Source organism: Homarus americanus, unplaced genomic scaffold (genome assembly GCF_018991925.1).
Source record: "Homarus americanus isolate GMGI-L3 unplaced genomic scaffold, GMGI_Hamer_2.0 scaffold416, whole genome shotgun sequence".
NCBI lineage: Eukaryota > Metazoa > Arthropoda > Malacostraca > Decapoda > Nephropidae > Homarus > Homarus americanus.
This window is the reverse complement of record NW_024754001.1, coordinates 67,501-90,146: the sequence shown is the minus strand read 5'-3', so window position 1 is coordinate 90,146 and position 22,646 is coordinate 67,501. Positions and strand designations below refer to the sequence as shown.

At 44.2% G+C, this 22,646-nt stretch overlaps 1 protein-coding gene across 1 annotated transcript in view; it reads left to right on the top strand.

Moving 5' to 3' along the window:
• Positions 1-22,646, top strand: part of LOC121855671 — an 81,501-nt gene that overhangs the window by 16,510 nt on the left and 42,345 nt on the right. Inside the window, 3 exon segments of the mRNA XM_042350742.1 lie at positions 7,816-7,876; positions 12,511-12,643; positions 13,409-13,545. Of these exon segments, the coding sequence (XP_042206676.1) occupies positions 7,816-7,876; positions 12,511-12,643; positions 13,409-13,545 (331 nt within the window).

The window sequence follows — 22,646 nt, the reverse complement described above, 5'->3', positions numbered from 1 at the left end:
CAAATCCACTTACCGTAACGCTGCTGCCGTCCGTCGTAACAGTGAAGGTGGTCAAAGCCTTTCCGGTGTCGTGGCTGGCTGGCTGGCTGACTGGCAGGATGGGTGGGGCAGAGGAGAGGGAGAGAACGACGGAAGAGAGAAAGGAAGGGGAAGAGGAAGTGAGGTAGGGAGAGAGAGGTGGGTAGAGGAAGTGAGGTACGGAGAGAGAGGGTGGTGGTGAGTAGAGAGGAAGTGAGGTACGAGAGAGAGGGTAGAGAGAAGTGAGGAGGAGAGAGGTGGTGGTGAGGAGAGGAAGGAGGTACGAGAGAGAGGTGGTGGTGAGTGAGAGGAAGTGAGGATGGAGGAGAGAGGTGGTGGTGAGGTAGAGAGGAAGTGAGGTAGGGAGAGAGAGGTGGGTAAGGAGAGGAAGTGAGGCATGGAGAGAGAGGTGGTGGTGAGTAGAGAGGAAGTGAGGCATGGAGAGAGGTGGTGGTGAGAGAGGAAGTGAGGTACGGGAGAGAGAGGTGGTGGTGAGTAGAGAGAAGTGAGGTAGGGAGAGAGAGGTGGTGGTGAGTAGAGAAAATTATATGAATTATGTTGTCAATATTTTATCATTAATCATGAGTGAGTTCTCAGGAGTCTGTAGGAGGAAGGAAGAGTCTCAGGGAGTCTGTAGGAGGAAGGAAGAGTCTCAGGGAGTCTGTAGGAGGAAGGAAGAGTCTCAGGGAGTCTAGGAGGAAGGAAGAGTCTCAGGAGTCTGTGGGAGGAAGGAAGAGTCTCAGGAGTCTGTGGGAGGAAGGAAGAGTCTCAGGGAGTCTGTAGGAGGAAGGAAGAGTCCCCAGAGTCTGTAGGAGGAAGGAGTCCCAGGGGAGTCTGTAGGAGGAAGGAAGAGTCCCGCCAGGAGTCTGTAGGAGGAAGGAAGAGTCTCCAGGAGTCTGTGGGAGGAAGGAAGAGTCTCAGGAGTCTGTAGGAGGAAGGAAGAGTCTCAGTGAGTCTATAAGATACACCTTTAGATGAGTACACACAGCAGGGGTGTTGACACATATAAACACACACACACACACACATCAAACAGGCAAGTAAAATAGACATACACGCGTACATATTCACACACACACGCACACAAGTAAACACACACACACACACACACGCACACAAGCAAACACACACACACACACACACACACACACACACACAATGGAGACATCAGTCATGAAGATCACGCAGCCAGCAGACCTTCTCATCTGCTCTGATTCCTTGAGGTAACGGGCGTCCTTCTGCAGCCGCTCACTGACCTGTTACACGCCCACACCTGCATCACACCTGTAACACGCCCACACCTACACCACACCTGTACCTCTATCACACCAGGTTGCCACACCCACACCACACCTGTACCTCTACCACACCTGTTACATGCCCACACCTGTACCTCTACCACACCTGTTACATGTCCACACCTACACCACACCTGTACCTCTACCACACCTGTAATACACCTGCAACACACCTGCACCATACCTGCTCTACACCTTCACCATACCTTTATATCTCAACACACCCTGTAATAGGTGTTTGGCCTGAGTTGCTGATGACATTTCCTGATTATATACAGAAAGTTTCGTGTAATAACAAATATATAACACACCTGTAAAGTGATATAACACATATATATCACACCTGTATGGGATATAACACATATATAGCACACCTGTAAGGGATATAACACATACATAACACACATTAAGGGATATAACACATATATAACACACCTGTAAAGGGATATAACACATATATAACACACCTGTCCAGTGAAATAATTCCTACGTGAGACACCTGTGAACAATGTGACAGCAACTCTTTAAAACACGTATGAAAATTTTTTAAATTGAATAATGCCGGATACACACACACACACACACACACACACACACACACACACACACACACACACACACACACACACACACACATACGACTGATCGCAGTAGAGAACAGCCCAGTCCCAAACCATTGTAAAAATTATCAATAACTTGTAATAAACCAGTGTATTCACTCCAGCAAACACTACTCCTTGCACTGTCACTATGTTGAAATGCACGAAGTTTTGAGCTTTTCCCATCTAGTTATTATATATCTTATTTATATCACTTATGTTACTTGCATATTATTTGTAATTCAAACCCATTCCCCAAATATAGTAACTGTATATTTAGCCTTCTGGCTGCAAAGTTCTATAATAAACTGTTAATTATTATTATTATTACTATTATTATTACACAGTTGTGGAGTTTAATAACAGTGAAAATTAAAGAACGTGATACTTACCCAGTAAAAGATTCAAACTCTAAAAAAAAAACGTGAAATTTCTTCCTCTTGAAGAATAATTCAAGACTTAGAGAGCATGATTATGTAAGATTCCTTGAAGCAATATATAGGCCAGTTGCTGCTTCACAATGGTAAGAATGATGAATGAATGTGTATGACCATCAACCAGTGATCTATGTTGTGATGAAGACCTAAGTCACACAGAGAAAAATGATCACCGTTCACACACACACACACTGCCGTAACACATTCAAGTAAATGAGTAATGAGATAAATATCTAAATGATTCAATGTTTGTGATAACACCTTCACAACGCTGACCGGATGTCTAGCAGGTGTGAGAGGGGCAGGTGTGGAGGGGTACTGAGAGAAGGGAGGGAGAGGAGGAGTGATGGTGAATCAGTGTAAAAAAGCCTGTCTCTTCCTCTCTTCTCCACTGAAATCCTCCCCCTTTCTCTTCCCTCTTCTTCTTCTTCCTCCTCCTCCTCCCACACAATTTTGATACAGAGTAGAGAGAAAGACAGAGAGAGAAAAGGATGACTATGAGAGGAAAATGATGAGAGGGAGAGAGAAAAGAGATAGATGCACTTCAAAGAGGCAAACAATAGACACCATAATCACAGGAAGTCAAACACACAACAACAACACACACAGAACAAAATGAGAATTCTCTCGTCATGACTTAAATAAAAAAGTCTCATCTGGTATATAAAACTCACAATGTAGTCTGTGAGTGTATGTAAAAGTCTGTCACCAGTCTCACTCTAGCCCCACAACAAAAAAAAACAAAACAAAACCCTCTAGAAATACTTGAGAATATCGTAACATCTCCCACCTCAGAATAATACTTGAATACGTAACATCTTCTCCTCCTGATATAACCACTTGAGAATCATCAAAATATCTCCCACCTTGATGTAATACTTGAGAATATCGTAATATCTTCCTCCTTGATATAATACTTGAGAATATCGTAATATCTCCACACCATGCAATATCAATAACATTGTAATATCTCCCTCCTTAATGTAATACTTCGATAATATTGTAACATCCCCCCTGATGTAATACTTATAGAATATCGTAATATCTCCTACCTTTATTATAAAATTGATACATGAACATCTCCTCCTTGATATAATACTTCTAGAATATCGCAAAATATTCCCCACCTGATATAATACTGAAACACAAATATCTCCACTTATAAATACTTGAGAATATCGAATATCTCCCACCTTGATGTAATAATTAGACATTGTAACATTCCCTTGATATAATACTTAGAATATTGCACATTCTCCTATGTAATAAACTTTAGAATATCGTACATTCCTCCTTAATAATACTTGAGAATATCGTAATATCTCACCTTGATATAATACTTTAACAATGTAATATCTCCTCCTCTGATAAATACCTGAAAATATTAAACATCTCCTCCTGATATAATACTTGAGAATATTGTAATATCTCCCACTGATGTAATATTGAGAATACCGCAAAATCTCCCTTGATGTAATACACGGAATATTGTAACATCTCCCACCCAGATGTACATTATAGAATATTTAAAATTCTTTCGGTGATAATGTTTTTGTGGTATTAAAGTAACAACTTAAATCAGTCCTTTAGAGGAAATTGAAAATTTGAGAATTTTTTAAAATAATTTCGCTTTTAAAAAAAGTTCAGTATGTAAGGCATAAAGTTGCTATTGCCATGTATGGTGAGAATGGTGATAGTTACTACCTTTAATGAGTAACCTTTATACGTCAACAGTCAGTAAATAGTGAGTATGTTGAATGACAGCTTACACCTTAAACAAATTACGACTATGTTCCAGGAGTCAACTATCCTGTACTGATGGTAACCATTAATAGTTACTTCCTGTATGGTATGGTGATGTAGTAATCACGTATGAGATAGTAACATTGCCTGTATAGTGATATGAGTGATAGTTACGCCCAAATGTAACAAATCTGAGTATATATATAGTAACCTGTATAGTGAGTAATGATAGTAATCATTCATGGTGAATATGGTGATAGTAACTGTCTGTATGGTGAGTATGGTGATAAAACTCTGTATGTAAGATAGGGACGAGGTACAGAGCAGCACACGGTTGGTTACCACCTGCTACCTTCCTCTAACTGTTCCACCCTCAGTCAGCTGCGCCCTTCCTCGCTCCACTGCCCCTCACCCACCCACCCACCCACACACACCCACCCACACCTTTACACCACACCCACCAACGCCCATCACACCCACACACACCACGCCCACAACCACCACTATTAACACCCACTACACCCATAATTCCCACGCATATGTACCTGCCCAACCCCACATATTACAACGCCCATTCACACCTACGCCCACAGAATAACCATCAACACCACGCACACACACCACGCCCACACCCATCACTATTAACACTACTACACCCATTAACACCCACATCCACACCTGTCCACCAACACCCACACACCCCAACGCCCACAACACCAACACCCTCACACCCACCGCCCACCAACACCTCTACACCCACCACACACCCCAACACCCTCCACCCACAGCCCACCAACACCCCACACCCACACCCCACCAACACCCCCACACCCACCACCCACCAACACCTCACACCCACCGCCCACCAACACCCTACACCCACCGCCCACCAACACCCTCTACACCCACCACCCACCAACACCCCTCTACACCCACCACCCCACCAACACCCTACACCCACCGCCCACCAACACCATCTACACCCACCCCCCACACCTCACACCCACCACCACCAACACCCTACACCCACCACCACCCTCTACACCCACCGCCCACCAACACCCTCTACACCCACCACCCACCAACACTCTACACCCACCGCCCACCAACACCCCCTCCACCCACCGCCCACCAACACCATCTACACCCACCACCCACCACATCCTCTACCACCACCCACCAACACTTCTACACCCACCGCCCACCAACACCTCCATACCCACCGCCCACCAACACTCTCTACACTCCACCACCCAACATCCTTCTACACCCACGCCCACCAACACCCTCTACACCCACCGCCCACCAACACCCTCTCCACCCAACACCCACCAACACCATCAACCCACCACCCACCAACACATCTACACCCACCACCCATTTCCTTCAATCAACCATTTTTTTCCGATGCCTCAAAGCACCGGTGACAATTGTCTTCAAACTAACGGAAATAACTGAAAAAATAATGATGAAAAAAATATTGGAACCGTTGCCTTGGTTTATTTTCTCTGAATCAGTCGTTCATTCTTTGTTTTTATTTCGTTCAGGTAGTGTTGGTGCTTACTGTCTTGACATAGTGACCACAGGCTTAAGTGCTTAACGTTTACCTTTGGTCACAGGAACGTTTTTTTGACCCACTTGTGAGTGAAATAATGTTTTGTGGTTTATTAAGATACTCTACAAAGGTTAGGTTAGTTCTTTTTCTCCCCATTATTATTATTATTATTATTATTATTATTATTATTATTATTATTATTATTATTATCATCATCTTAAATAATCTTGAAATTTAAAATAAATTTCTGATGATTTCAACAATACAGAAAGGAATCCGTGTGTGTGTGTGTGTGTGTGTGTGTGTGTGTGTGCGTGTGTGTGTGTGTGTGTGTGTGTGTGTGTGTGTGTGTGTGATGGGCTCCAGATAAGACTACTGAAAGTCATCGTTATGAAGCATTTATAACTGATAACGATAATTACTACGACTATTATGTTAAGAGATTGTTATAATGTTGATAAGAAATGTTTTGTATTCAATTTTATTGCATATCTCTATAATGCATGTTTACGATAATTGTTTAAATGTTTACGATAAATTGTTCCCGGTTTGGTTTTCAATGTCTGTTTATGTCAAATGTTTAAGAGATATGTTTACAATAGATATTTTACGATATGTTTAGGATAAATATTACAAATAGTTATGTGTTATAGGTTTACAACGTATATTTATATTATCTGTTTACAATAAATATTTACTTAGAGTTTACGATAAATATTTGCGATCAATGTACAGATATTACAATATTTTTTTACGATAGATTAATGTCTACGATAATTATTTACGATTATTGTTTACGACACGTGTTTACGGTCAACCTTAAGTGGTGCGTTAACCAGGAGGTACAGCACTTCCTGGTTAACGGTACACTTCACGATACCCTGTACGGCGTTAATCATTGTCAACAGTGAGTTAAGACGCTGAACAATTAACTCTCCCAACACCTGTATATTCCTACCTGAGTCTGTCTCTTCCAGGACCTTTAAATTATCTCTTCTCTCAAGCTGGTGAGGTGAGAATACGGTGAAACCTTTATATAACGGACTTCTCTCCGTATAATGAGTTAGATGGGGGCTTCACATCTAACAGACCCTCGATATAATGGACTTTTCTTTCCATATAGTCCGTTAAATAGAGGTTTTACTGAAGCTTGGGATTTGAGAATATCATTACATGCCTCTCTCTTAAGCTTGGGCATTTTAGAGGACTTGTAACTGTTTTAGGTTAAGCTGGTCATGGGAAAGCGTGTTCAACAGGTTCAATTAAGCTTTGATGTAAGTATGACTCCTACTGTTTAAATTAAGCTTGTGATACTAGAACGCCTCTAAAGAGCTAAATTAAGCATGATGTAAGATCGCCTTTAAATAGCTGAATTAAGCTTGATGTAAAACCCTTCCCAGACTACACTCCACCATTATGGAATATTTTACAACATCTTAATCTAGGAAACCAAAACAAAAACAGACGTGCGTTCTGACTTACAAACCGGATACATTACGGTGCTGGATTAACCCAGATATGATTGACAAAAGGCTCTCTGACATGACACGTTATCTGTCATGCTCTTCTCATATCATGGATACGAGCGTAACTGAAGCCATTACAGGATAATAACAGTATAATGGTTGTTATTCTTGATTAATGGTTGTTATTATTCTGTCCCGTTGTCTAATACTGAATAAGGTTGTTTATTTCATTACCATCTGAATTACAATGAGATTTATGTATGTTAAATGGTTTAGTTGTATGTATGTTGGTTTATCATTCCGATAGTGTTATAGGTGATTAGTGATAATTCTGTTTAATTACTGTGTCGGTGCATCAAAATATAGTCTAATGTTGCACCTGTAATGTACAGTCCCCTTCACTAGTGCGTTTACAGGAGCTCGTCATATAAACATTCCACAAATCAGTATCATCGAGATATTTGTTTTAATAATGTTTTAATTTGATTCCATAGTATGCTTACTATTGAGTTCCCGTCTGTTGAATGTAAACAAACACAGCGCTGCCACACTGCACAAAACCTGACGAGCCCCTGTCAACGCACTAGTGAAGGGAACTGTACGTATTGTGTTAGTGCGCCTTCATGCAGCTACAATGCCCTAATAATGTAAACAACAATATCATGACGTCACTACAGGTGTTTTTTCTCCCTCGAACAGATGTGCTCGCGGACCTTACTGCTGTCCGGGACTCTACTCGTCCTCATCGCAGCTGTGTATGGTGAGTGACCTCGACTTAGGCATTTGTCACGTAATTATTACTAGTCGTTACTCTACTCTCAGCTACTCATGGCTGTCTTAGTCTCTGTTTATGATTTATTCATTGATAGTTTGTTAGAACTCACCTTATCTAACCTAACCAACCTAACCTAACATAACCTAGACAAACCTAACATAACCTAATCCAACCAAACCAAACCTAACCTAACTTAACCTACCCCTTGAGGTAGTAACTTGCACGTGCTTAAGTCCCCCTTCTAAATATAAACTTACATTTTCTCTCACATATAAATTTACGTTTTCTATAAATCCAGCCAATGTTCTCAATGTCCAATGTCAATATTTTTCTTTCTTCATAAATTGTTACCTCTTGTTCCCTTTTATTGTATTTATTATTTATAATCTAAATATTTTGTTATTCAAGGCTGTTTTTATGTTCATTTTCATATTTATTTTACAAGGTCAGAGTTTATGGAGTATCAATTCAATGTTTGTTCATACATGCTCTGATGTCCAACTATGTGCTTGTGTGTGCGTTTTACCAAGAGCTTGTATGGATGCTTCTAAATTTGTATTGTACTGTGTGTAATCTGTATTAATTATAACAATATTTTTTTACAAACTTTATAGCATTTGATTGTTCTTATTGGAAAAACTAATATAAAATATGATAATGAATTCCACTGTACTGTATATGAAAACTGACTCGAGACAAATACAGTCACGGTCAACAAGTTCTGTCGCCTCTCCTGAACCACGAACCCCGAGAAAAATTCAGACTCGTGAACCAGAAGCCGTTAGACACTGATCCATTATTATTACGAGTCTGAATCTTTCTCGGGATTCGTGGTTCAGGACTTTTCACCATGATTGGACTGTACCTCTATTTCCACGTCCACTGCCTCAAGGACTTAATGACTAATCGTTTAAGAAACATTTAGGAAGAGTCACAGAGAGAGAGAAGGTGATCACTGGACCGTCACACCGGATATTACTCTGAGGGTGGCGGCGAGGTGCTGAAGGAGGTGTGTGTGTGTGTGTGCGATGCTCTCTCTCTCTCTCTCTCTCTCTCTCTCCTTCCCTCTCCTTGCCTCTCCTTCCCTCTCCCTCCTTCTTCCTTGCCCCCTTCCCTCTTCCTCTTTTCTCCTCCCTCCCTTCCCTCTCCTTTTCCCTCCTGCATTTTCCCTTCCTCTCCCTCCCTTCCCTTCCCTCTCCCCCTGTCCCTCTTCCTCCTTCCCTCCCTCCCCTCCCTTCCCTCTCTCTCCCTCCCTTCCCTTTCCCCTCCACCCTATTCCCTTCCTCTCCTTCCTCTCTCTCCCTCCTTTTCGTCTCTCTCCTTCCCTTCCCTCTCACTCCCCTCCCTTCCCTTTATTTCCTGTTCCCTCTTCCTCCTTCCTTCCTCTCCCTCCTTCCCCCTCTCTCTCCCTCCCTTCCCTTCCTCCCCCCATCCCTCTTCCTCCTTCTCCCTCTCTCCCCCCTACCTCCCTGCCCTCCCTTGTATCACTAGCATGGTCACCAAAGGAGGTTCTCACACCCCGGTACACTCCATGTCTGGTGAACATAATACCGCCACCATGCCATCTCCTCGCCCCGCTGCTGCCATGATATTAAACCATTTAATACTTCACTCACCGCACGAGCCCTTGATGAGTATACACTTCCTGGACCACTAGTCTCTTTTTTCCTCCCTCCTCTTCCTCTTCCTCTTCCTCTTCCTCTTCCTCTTCCTCATTTTCCTTCTACACGTCTTCTTTCTGTTCTTCTTTCTCCTCCTCTTCCTTCCCATTCTCCTCCTCCTCTGATTTTTCTTTCATCTTGCTCCTATCATCATCATCAATATTCACTTACTATTTATCTCTCTCATTTCTTAGATTCACCTTACCTGCCCATATATTACAGGTAAAGGCTTAATTGGATAGCTGAAAGGTGTTTATTAAGATATACTGTATATAAGTTTCACAGATATGTTATTGCAGGTGTGTTTCAGTGATTCAGTGTTTCAATAGCTCAGTGTTTCAGTGCTTCAGTATTTCAATAGCTCAATGTTTCAGTTGCTTAGTGTTTCAATACCCCAGTGTTTCAGTATCTCAGTGTTTCAGTAGCTTAGTCTTTCAGTAGCTTAGTGTTTCAATAGCTCAGTGCTTCAGTGTTTCAGTAGCTCAGTGTTTCAGTAGCTCAGTGCTTCAGTAGTTCAGTGTTTCAGTAGCTCAGGGTTTCGGTGCTTTAGTGTTTCAGTAGCTCAGTGTTTCAGTAGCTCAGTGTTTCAGTGCTTCAGTGCTTCAGTAGCTCAGTGTTTCAGTAGCTCAGTGTTTCAGTAACTCAGTGTTTCAGTAGCTTATTGTTTCAGTTGCTTAGTGTTTCAGTAGCTCAGTGTTTCAGTAGCTCATTGTTTCAATTGCTCAGTGTTTCAGTAGCTCAGTGTTTCAGTAGCTCGTTGTTTCAGTTGCCCTGTGTTTCAGTAGCTCATTGTTTCGGTGCTTCAGTGTTTCAGTAGCTCAGTGTTTCAGTAGCTCAGTGTTTCAGTAGCTCAATGTTTCAGTAGCTTAGTGTTTCAGTAGCTTAGTGTTTCAGTAGCTCAGTGTTTCAGTAGCTCAGTGTTTCAGTAGCTCAGTGTTTCAATGTCCAGTGTTTCAATAGCAGATGTTTCCAAGTAGTGTTTCGGTATCAGTGTTTCAGTAGCTCAGTGTTTCAGAAGCTCAGTGTTTCAGTAGCTTAGTGTTTCAGTTGCTCAGTGTTTCAGTAGCTCAGTGTTTCAGTAGCTCAGTATTTCAGTAGCTTAGTGTTTCAGTAGCTTAGTATTTCAGTAGCTCAGTATTTCGGTGCTTCAGTGTTTCAGTAGCTCAGTGTTTCAGTAGCTTAGTGTTTCAGTAGCTTAGTATTTCAGTAGCTCAGTGTTTCAGTGCTTCAGTAGCTCAGTGTTTACCGGGGGAAAGGTAGACTCGTTCCTGATGATACAGTGCACTGAAGTCTTGTAGTCTGTATGGTAGCCGTAGTATTAGTGTGGTTCAGTCTTGTAGTCTGTATGGTAGCCGTAGTATTAGTGTGGTTCAGTCTTGTAGTCTGTATGGTAGCCGTAGTATTAGTGTGGTTCAGTCTTGTAGTCTGTATGGTAGCCGTAGTATTAGTGTGGTTCAGTCTTGTAGTCTGTATGGTATTAGTGTGGTTCAGTCTTGTAGTCTGTATGGTAGCCGTAGTATTAGTGTGGTTCAGTCTTGTAGTCTGTATGGTAGCCGTAGTATTAGTGTGGTTCAGTCTTGTAGTCTGTATGGTAGCCGTAGTATTAGTGTGGTTCAGTCTTGTAGTCTGTATGGTAGCCGTAGTATTAGTGTGGTTCAGTCTTGTAGTCTGTATGGTAGCCGTAGTATTAGTCTTGTAGGTTATTAGTGTGGTTCAGTCTTGTAGTCTGTATGGTAGCCGTAGTATTAGTGTGGTTCAGTCTTGTAGTCCGTAGTATGGTAGCTTGTAGTCTGTATTAGTAGTAGTGTGGTTCAGTCTTATAGTAGTATGGTAGCCGTAGTATTGGTGTGGTTCAGTCTTGTAGTCTGTATGGTAGCCGTAGTATTAGTGTGGTTCAGTCTTGTAGTCTGTATGGTAGCCGTAGTATTAGTGTGGTTCAGTCTTGTAGTCTGTATGGTAGCCGTAGTATTAGTGTGGTTCAGTCTTGTAGTCTGTATGGTAGCCGTAGTATTAGTGTGGTTCAGTCTTGTAGTCTGTATGGTAGCCGTAGTATTAGTGTGGTTCAGTCTTGTAGTCTGTATGGTAGCCGTAGTATTAGTGTGGTTCAAATATATAGTATTTATGGTGATCGTGCACAGAGCCTCAGACTGTCCCGGATATCCTTGATAAAAGCCACAACATCCGGGAGGCCACTTAGAGTTATACTGCAGCGTTACGGCCAAGGACCCACAACCACTCACCCAACTCTGGGATGTAACGTGACAAACTGGAGTGTATAATACGGGGTCATCACACCCAAGAGGATGGTGATTCTCTTTAGTGATGGTGAAGATGATGGTGAAGATTATGGTGAAATGATGATGGTGAAGATTAATCACTACTGGTGAAGGTGATGGTGAAGATGATGGTGAAGATTATGGTGAAGATTCATCTTTAATGGTGAAGATGATGGTGAATATTTATCTCCACTGGTGAAGATTATGGTGAAGATTTATCTCTACTGGTGAGAATATTATGGTGAAGACAATGGTGAAGATAATGGTGAAGATTCATCTCTAATGGTGAAGATGATATATGGATTCACCTGAGTTATGGTGAAGATCGACCAGACTTCCTGTAGCGTCAAACTATCCCCGGACAACTACTGTACCTCCACGGTGGCTGGTCTACACGCCTCATGCCCACCAACCCTCATTATCACTTACCAGAGCGAGACTCTCCAGGATAATATATTGCAATGATCCACTCGTCCGTGGCGAGGAAGACGAGCACTGACCTCTGTTATTTCATGCATCATATATTATTTTCACTTTTTTAGAGGAATTTCCATTTTACTTTGTGTGTGTGTGTGTGTGTGTGTGTGTGTGTGTGTGTGTGTGTGTGTTTCTTATATCGGCCTTGTTCTGTCAACTCTATTATCCATCAACAATATTAAAAAAAAATCATCTCACTTGACAGGAGAAACAGCGTTCGAGAAACTGACTGAGCTGGACTACCGCGGCTCCACCTACTACACCATCAGGAACCTGTCGCTGTGGGAGTGCCAAGGATGGTGCCGGGAAGAACCAGAGTGTGCCGCCGCCTCCTTCAGGTAGGTACTCTCCCCCTCTACACAAAAGCAGACAATACTGCTACCTGTCTCCATTCTCTCATACGTTCGAACGATTTGTCTTAATTTTAATTGATCTTAGAATCATTGAGGTTCCACTTGTCCATATTATTGTCTACTCCTAAGATGCTGTGACTGGAATGTCTAAGTCAATCACTTCTATATATTTCACGGAATTTGTTTACAAGCTGTGGTACTCTGTTATATAATATTAAACAGTTATGATTGTTATTTTCCGCTTCCCAGACCCTAATTTGCAGGACACCAGAACTAAAACATTATCAGTAAATTTCATCAATAACGTTATTTACTTGTACAGTCGCGTGCATTTATACCTGGCATTTTGTGAGATGTGGCAACACTGTGTTTGTTTATCTATCATCCTTAGTCTGGCTATTTTTGTAAGGTTCCTTAGAATCCATTCAGGGAGTTTTAATACGATGTAAACAGATACAGAGTTGCCACATGTCATAAACGCACCAGCCACTGTACAGTCACCCACAAAAATCCGATCGCATCTTCTCCTGAACCACGAACCCCAGAAATTCAGACTCGTGAACCTGAAACAGAAGCCTGGTCCATTATTCTGTCCACAATGCTTCGGAATCACGAACCTGATTCTCTCGAGGGCTCGTAGTTCGGGAGGAGAGACGACAGGACTTTTGAGGGTGACGTCTAAATACAGGACCTAAAACATCACTTTTGGTCTTGCCTCAATCCTAAGTTCTCTCTCGTCTCCTCCTGCAGCTTCGTCATGAACCCCCTAGCACCGGTACAGGAGACGCTGTGTCTACTACAGAACGAGACGATGGCCACCAACCCATCGACTCAACCTCAGCGGGCCGTCTCCCTCTATTACATGGTGAAGCTCTCCGTCAGAAGTGGTGAGTACTGAAGGGGCAGGTAGTGATAGTAGCGGTTGTGGTGATGGTGGTGTCAATTTAAGACGATTTACGTGTTTTTGAGAAATAATTTAGTAACCTGGTGGACATTTAAATACTGATCCAGTCAACTACTACAAGATGACTCGTTGTTGTTGTGTTCACGGTTAAACTTCTTGTACAGGTGTTTTTGGTCATCCCTTCCAGCGGTCCCTTTAAAAAGAAATAAAACCTTCGTTACTCTTCATTTTACGGTTCATTACATTATTTCCCAGAGATTAACTGTTGAATTATAATGTTGCTCTTATAGTACCAACTCTCACACGATGTTAACAAAGTAAATGAAACAGTTTATAAGTTTCACGTTTTATGTGTATTAAAAAGTCAACTTTGCATCAGAACTGTGACGTAGTATGTTCCTCAAGAAGTAGAGGCTGAAATAAAGTGTTTTAGAAAGCACTTGCAGGTTTTATGTCTCCACTGTGATGGACCAATGGTTACTGAGTTTCAATGTTTACGTAGGATGGAAAAACGAGGGAAGGGAGGGACATTGTGGACGAGAAGTGCAAGATATGGACGAGGTGGAGAATGATAACCTTCGACTAGTGAGCTTACACAGAGTAAAATGTGTGGTGAAGGAGAATGACGGGTGTTGTGCTGTTGGGGGGAGGTGGGGATTATGGGAGGTGTGGGGGGTGTATGGGTGGTGTGGGTGGTGTAGGGGAGGTGTGGGAGGAGGAATGGGAAGAGAAGGAGGAGCAGGAAGTGTTGGAGGTGATGAAAAGAAAAAAAGAAGAGAGAAAGAGAGAGAGAGATGATGAGCAAATGATAGTAATAAAACAGTCGCCACTATCTTCACTATAATCTCTTAAGACACCATACCAAGAGGTTAGGTGATGGTGAAGAGAGGTGAAACAGAGGTCGAGCGGTGAGGTCATGGAGGTCAGGTAATGTGTGAGAGAGGCCGTCAACTCTGCTGCATTACAGGACACTTTGTTAACACTCACACAATTATCGCCTTTGCCAATTGAGTGTGTACAATACCGGCACATTTACCACTGACTCGGTCAATAGTGATGTGTGGTGCTGGGGTGTGTGGTGCTGGGGTGTGTGGTGCTGGGGTGTGTGATGCTGGGGTGTGTGGTGCTGGGGTGTGTGGTGTGAGGTGTGTGGTGCTGGGGTGTGTGTGTGCTGAGGTGTGTGGTGCTGAGGGTGTGTGCTGGGGTGTGTGGTGCTGGGGTGTGTGGTGCTGGGGTGTGTGTGTGCTGGGGTGTGGTGCTGGGGTGTGTGGCTGGTGGTGTGGTGTGGGGTGTGTGATGCTGGAGACCGACCTGGGGATGGGAATGTGTGTATATATATATATATATATATATATATATATATATATATATATATATATATATATATATATATATATATATATATATATATATATATCCTTAACTAACCATCTCTGGTAATTCCACTTCATGTTGATTTATTTATTTTTTTATTGAGAGACAGTTTCTATCTCACCGCTTTCCTTCCTTCCTTCCTTCCTTCCTTCCTTTTCACCTGTCATCCATCTTTCCTCACCACCAAATACTTCTTTCTTTAGTCTTGTTTACTGTACACCTTTACCGTAATTCCCTCACACCTGTTTATATTATCATCTACAGTGAAACCTCCATATAACGGACTAATCTCTTTATATAATCCCTTACACGGGGGTTTCTCATCTAAAGAACCCTCGATATAACGGACTTTCTTCTCCATATAGTCCGTTAAATAGAAGTTTTTCACTGTAAATTCAATGACAATGACTGATGACGGCGCGTGAAACATTTCCCAGGCCTTCGTTCAGAGTCAGTTCAATATTGACTGTAGCTGAAATAGTTGACTCAGCGGCAGCCAGTGTCAGCGGGTACAGGAGTGGTGGACGGTGATGAGGAACGTCCACAACAACACCCCCCTTCAACCCCACACCCCTACCCCACACCCATGCCCTCCCCCACACCCCTTCACCACATCTCCAACCCTCCCCCACACCCCTTCACCACATCCCACCCTCCCCACCCCACCTCACCACCAGCCTCCCACACCCCTTCACACATCCCATCCCAACCCTCCCCCCTCCCCCACACCCTTCACCACATCCCAAGCCCTCCCCCACCCCTTCACACATCCCCAGCCCTCCCCACCCACCCATCCCCAACCCTCCCCCACCCTTCACCACCTTTCCACCTTCTCTCCCATTCCCCTACCCCCCCCAGAACTCACGTGACAGAACAGTTATGTCAACTTTTAGGGAAAATAATACCAAAATCATTGTTGTTGTCTCACACATTGTAGAGACAAGACGCTACCAACACATTTACGTCTATTGATGTCAGTGAGGGAGAAGAATGAAGGTGGGAGAAGTGTGGGAGGTGTAGAAGGAGTGTGAGAGGTGTGGAACAGGTGTGTGAGAGGTGTGGAACAGGTGTGTGAGGAAGTAGGAGGTGGGGGAGATGTGGGAAGTGTAGAAGGTGTGGGAGGTAAGAAAGAATGGAGGTGTGGGTGGTGTGGGATCAGGTGTGGGAGGAGGTGTGGGAGGCGCTTCTCAACACCAACCGACAGTGAGGGAAGCACAAGACACCGGGTCGAGTCCCACAGAGGTTAATGAGCCTGACAAATGAGAAGGTGTTTGTCAGGGCGTGTTGAGGAGGGGGGAGGGTTAAAGGTGCAGTTAAAGAGAATAAGTATATGTTAATGGATTACGACGATGGTTTAACCCTTTGACGACGATGACTTAACCCTTTGACGACGATGACTTAACCCTTTGACGACGATGACTTAACCCTTTGACGACGATGACTTAACCCTTTGACGACGATGATTTAATCTTTTGACGACGATGATTTAACCCTCTGACGACGATGATTTAACCCTTTGACGACGATGATTTAACTCTTTGACGACGATGATGAATGAATATTACTTAACTCTTTGTAGACCAACTGGACCAGATTATTGTCGAACAGATTTAAGTCTTAACAATATTTTATGTTTGCCTTTCAGAGATTATTATCATTATGGTGTTATTTGTGTACGTTGATAACTCGGGTCTTTAAGTATATAATAATGTTAGCTTGGGAAGTTTCAGATAAGCTCGACCGATTTTGAAAATGTTGTAAGAGTTGTAGAAACGTCACAAGTAAGAGGGTCTTATTATATTTTGTTACGTGACGAATCAGGGAGAGTCTTCGTGTTATAAAGATAGTGAGTCTTGACGCTGGATGAAGAGTCTTGTTCACCTGAAATACTCCTGAAACTTGTGATATTTTTACAGAATATTCAAAGCTTTACAATTTCTGATTAAATAGTCAGACTGGGGTTGTTAGAGCAGTGTGAGGAGGAGGAGGGGAGTGAAGGATGATGTGAGGAGCAGGGGTGTGAGGATGGGGGGGGTTGAGGAATGGTGTGAGGAGCAGGGGGGCGGTGGGGATGGGGGGAGTTGAGGGATGGGGTGTGATGGGGGGGGGAGAGTTGAGGAATAGTGTACCGGATATAGAAAATATTTTTTTTACCCGAACAAGTGTTTTTATAAGGCTGGAAAGATCGTGAGGGGAACTGAAAAGATGTTTACATAATTGAAGAAATCTTGATGAGACAAAGAAGGTTTTGACAATATAAAAAAGAAATCTAACCAGTGCTGGAGAAGGTGTCTGAATATACCTGGGAATGTTTACTGCAGGTTTCTGACTAAGTGTTTCCCATGACCAGAAGGCTTTACTAACAGTCCTTGGCTGAGTCTTAACACGGCCCTCTGACTCACGGTGGTATAGAAACTGGATCTGAAGATAACGTGAGCTCTTTTCTTCACTAAACTGAACGACAACTTCTTATCACTTTACCCACCAAGCGACAGTTCCGTGTTGTTAACCTACACCGGGTTGAAAGATCTTTGGGGTGGTTTTGAAGGTTTGAAGGTTCAATTAAACCTTCTCACCACTACTGTCACACACACACCTGTACCTCACACTAGTATGTAAAGGTGAGTCACCGGTTCCCCCTCCTCATCATCGCCTCCAACACCATCAACATCACAGAGTGTCAACACCATGAAGACTCCCTCATTTATCCTGGCTCTCTAAAGTCTCTCACCTTCTACTCATCATGGGAACACAATCACCCTCCCCACCAACCATTCCCTCACCCCCTTGAGTTCAGGTATGGGATGAGGAAAGGTGAGGGGAGAGTGAGGATCTGGGGGGAGGGGGGGGAGGGAAGTGTAACAAGGAGTGAGGATAAGGAGGGAGGTGAGGTGGAAGAGGAGAGAGGAGAGGTGGTAGAGGAGAGAGGGAGGAAGGTGAGGTGAGAATGTGTACAGAGGGAGGAGATAGTGAGAGTGGTGTGGGAGGAAGGGTAAGAGGAAGTGAAGATTGGGAAGGAGAAGGGTAGGAAGAAGGAAGAGAGAAGGGGTTAGGAGGTGTGAGAGGGTGCAGAGGGAGTGAGGGTGGGAAGGGAGGAGGAGGAGGAATTGAGGGGTGAGAAAGGAATGAGGGGAGAGGTGAGGGGGTGAGAAGGGAGGGAGGAGAGGTGAGGGTGGGAAGGGAGGAGGGAGAGGTGTTTGGTGGGGGTGGGAAGGGAGGAGGAGAGGTGAGGGTGAGAAGGGAGGAGGAGGAGATGAAGTGGGAAGGGAGGGTGAGGTGGGAAGGAAGAAGGAGAGGGTGAGGTGGGAAGGGAGGAGGAGGAGAGGTGGGGGTGGGGAGGGAGGAGGATAGGTGAGGATGGGAAAGGGAAGGAGGAGGGTGAGGGTGGGGAAGAAAGGAGGAGGGTAAAGGGGTGACACAAGAGGAGGAGGAGAGAGGGATGGGAAGGGGGAGGGAGGGAGAGGGTGGGGTGGGGAAGGAAGAGGAGGTGAGGGATGGGAAGGGAGGAGGAGGGATGGGGTGGGAAGGGAGGAGGAGGTGGGGGTGCTGGGAAAGGAAGGAGGAGGGTGGGGGGTGGGAAGGGAGGGAGGAGGAGGGTGAGGGTGGGAAGGAAAGAGGAGAGGTGAGGATGGGAAGGGAGGAGGAGAGGTGAGGGTGGGAAGGAAAGAGGAGAGGTGAGGATGGGAAGGGAGGAGGAGAGGTGAGGGTGGGAAGGAAAGAGGAGAGGTGAGGATGGGAAAGAAGGGAGGAGAGGTGAGGGTGGGAAGGGAGGAGGAGAGGTGAGGCAGGAGGGATGAGAGAGATTGTGGTTCACACACACAACACCTGTAGCTCTCACTAGGATTATGTCGAGCAAAAGTCACCCGTCCGCATCTAACTATATATTGCTGGTTCTGTGACCGTGTGTGTGTGTGTGCGCGCGCGCAGTTTTGAGTGAGTACGTCTTATGTTTTATGATAGATGACTCATTATGCATGACGGAAGACGGACAATTTCACGTCTGTCTATCCTGGTGCTTCCAAAATAATGACTCCCGCTCGCCCAGATGTTACAGATATCCAAAAGTTAGCAAGAGAGAGAGAGAGAACATATGTCAGTACTAGAGCGTTGTTAAGTGCTCCTACGCATATAACTTGCGTGATAAAGATAGCGTGCAGGTTTCCGACTCCTGCTCGCGCGTGTGTGTGACTGATTCTCCAAGAGTGACCGACCGCTTTGTGTGATGGGGGGGGGCGTGTCCTGCCTTTGGAGTTCGCCTGATGAGGACAGAAAGGGGTGACGTCCTCTTGGGTTGGGTGGGGGGGATGGGTGAGGGTGGAGGGGGTGTTCCTCTGCTCACTCCTCCTGTAGGTCACTGACTTGGTATCATGGTCTTCCTGGTGCGTCAGTGTCCGGATACAGTTGATGAAGAAAATTTCAGGAAGTTTCAGGATTTAGGAAAGAAACATTTGCTGGTGTGGATGATATTATGACGAGCTTAGTGGTGCGGTTTTTAGGGGTTCGTTTACATTCCTGGATTTTGCTGATAATAACAATGGTGTCTCTTTTTGTATTGATGTTATCCTATAATGATAAAGTCTATGTCATCATTTCGCCTTAGATAACTATTATGCACGCAGAGTAAACACGACACACACACACATACACACACACACACACACACACACAGCGGGAATAGTAAGGTAGGAAGGTATGTTGTGTCGGTAATATAGAAGCTTCGTTAACTCGTGTGATTGTTATGCTTAAGGAAAGAAGTTATTTACCTCATACACACACACACACACACACACACACACACACACACACGCGCAAAGAAATACTTCACAAACATTTACAGTTTAACAAAATTATTTCACTTGTAAGCCTGGACAAAATCCCGTGCCTGTGGCGGTGACCTATAACGGTAGAAAGAAGAATGGTCTCCTCGCACGCCGCCACCATTTCACTACCCTCACCACAGGCGGCCTCACTCTTCCTCCTTCCCTCTCCTTCTCCTCTTTCACTCACTCTTTCCTCCTCGCCGCCACTCCCGCCGCCGCCGCCGCCGCCGCCGCCGCCACTCGCCGCCACTCACTCCTTTTCCTCCTCCAGCACTCCATGACCCCCGACGACCCAGGTACACTGTCATCTGGGAACTCAATTATCTTCCGTTGTAGCGACCTGACCTAACCCCCCTCCTCCTCCTCCTCCTCCTCCTCTTTCTTCACCTCTTTTTCCTCCTCCCCCTCACCCGCATCATCACCATCACCACCACTACCACCATCACCACCACCATCACCACCACCATCACCACCACTACCACCATCATCACCACCATCACCACCACCATCACTACCACAACTAAGACGACATTATATTCAATTTGCTACAGTAACCGCTTCTTTTAAAACAACTTGTACCCTCTGGAGCTTCACCTTATAGCGTGGGACAAATAATGGATACCTGTGCTCCAGTTAACCAGCCTCTGATTACTACTGTAGGGTGATTAGACTTGATTTGTGAGTCAACAACGTGTGTGAGTGAGTTAAATATCCCAGAGCCTTCTTTTTTTTTAGGTGAATATATTCTTTGGCTGTATAAATAAGGGCGTTTTTCTAACCCTTAGTTATGTTGCCCTTAGGAACTGTCAACTTAATGGAGAGTTACCCCCACAAAAAGATGCTGTTCGTGCGTCAGCTTGTCTGTCTGTCTGTCTGTCCGTGAATGAATCTTCGTCAGGGTTATGGTTCAATAGATTTTTTTTTTAAATAATCCATCAGCACTCTAACCTAACCTAACCTAACCTATGTGGGTATTAGAGAGAGAGAGAGAGAGATTGTGTGTGTGTGTGTGTGTGAGAGTCACGTGAGGGTGGTGGTGGTGGTGGTGGTGTGATGGTCGGGGTTCACAGAATGGATGAGGGTGTCCCTCACCTCTGCCACCCTTCAAGCGTTCCCATGACAGGTGGGAGGCTGCTGTTGCTCCCGAGTGTGGCGCAGGTATAGGAGTGGGCATGGTATACACAGGTAGGTGTAGGTATGGCATGGTACAAACAGATGAGGTACAGGTGATGTTTTAAAGTCTTACCTGTATGGGGAGTTGGGCGCTAATTAACTCGACAGGTCCTCAACCTTGTCACTCACCTGTAGTCTGTGTGGTAATGACCCTGCCAGTCATCCCATTAAGGAGATCTGGAATTTCTTTGGTCAGGTGTTGTTCATTCTTTTAGTTCTCTCTTTTACTACTAGTTCTCCTCCTCCTCACTTCACTTCCTTCTTCCTCTTGTTTTTGTCTTCTTCTTCTCCTCCTCCTCTTCCTTCCTAACCTCTGTTTTTTATTGGTCTCTCTCTCTCTCTCTCTCCTCGTCACTCCCTCCCCCACCTCATATCAGTTCAACGTGACTTCAAGAATCCATCCACTCTCTTTATTCCTTCCATCACACCTCAGTCTTTTGTTGGGCGACCTCTGGCTCAACACGACCGCAGTGGCTCTACATTCCTCGCTCGGGAAACACACACGTTCTACAGCCATGAGCTAGAAGATGCTAGAAAATATGAGTTTACCCTATCCTAGTTCTGTACGTTTTCTTTAATTCTGCAAACAACTTAAGGATAAGATATTGTTTGCGTTTCTGTGTGGTTGTTTGTCCTAAAAGTAATTCGAGAATGGGTTTGTGGATTTGTATGGTAATTCTGATCACGTGAGAAGGTTTACAAATCGTGACATGATAACAGTTTACTCAATAGCAAGAAAAAGGTTATTTCGGCTGTTAAAGAAAACGACAATATGAGACAATCTCTAGCGATAACTATATCAATATACAGTATTAGTATTTCCACGTTTACTAAACCTTGGTAACGATTCGCTGGCAGTATTTGCATTTACTCGGATAAAGTTAGATTTGTATTATAATATCGTCTTTTTTGTGTGTGTGTGTGTGTGTGTGTATGTGTGTGGTGTGTGTGTGTATGTATGTGGTGTGTGTGTGTGTATGTGTGGTGTATAATATAATAATAATAATTAACGGTTTATTGAAGAGCTTGGCAGCCAGAAGGCTGAAAATATACAGTTACATATTTGGGAATGGGTTACGAATTACAAATAATATACAAGTGACATAAGTGACACAAATAAGACATATAATAACTTAGATGGGGATCAGCTCAAACTACAGTTCATTTCAACATAGTGAGGGGCAGTGTTTACTGGGAGTGAATACACTGATTTATTACATGTTAGTAATTTTTACAATGGTTGGGACTGGGCTGTTCTTATAGCGATCAGTTCGTGCACGTATGGGCTGGATGCGGTTGTGGTGTCGAACAGCAATTCTCCGGACGGGATCTCAGGTGGTAGGGCCGGTGTCGGGATGGTGTGGCTACCTTAATTGCAGATGAGGCCGTGGTGATGGTCAGTGAAGTCGAAAGGGTCAGTGTTGAGCGCTGCGATATATGGAGTAGGAGGGAGAGAATAATCTTGCATGCCCTCTTACTTTTTCTAGGTGTTTGGCATTTAGGAGGAAGACCAGGTGGGGGTATAGATGTTGTGTAGGAGCTCGGTGCAGGAACTCCGGGGACTTGAGTCGGCGGAGGAGGTGGAACTGGAGAATTTGAAACTTCACTGACGTGTGGTTTCCAATTAGTTTGTTGTCTATGGTGACGCCGGGCTTCGTGGAATCTACAACCTGGGTGTGTTGGACCTAGGGTAATGGAAGGAGGTGGGACAATGTCG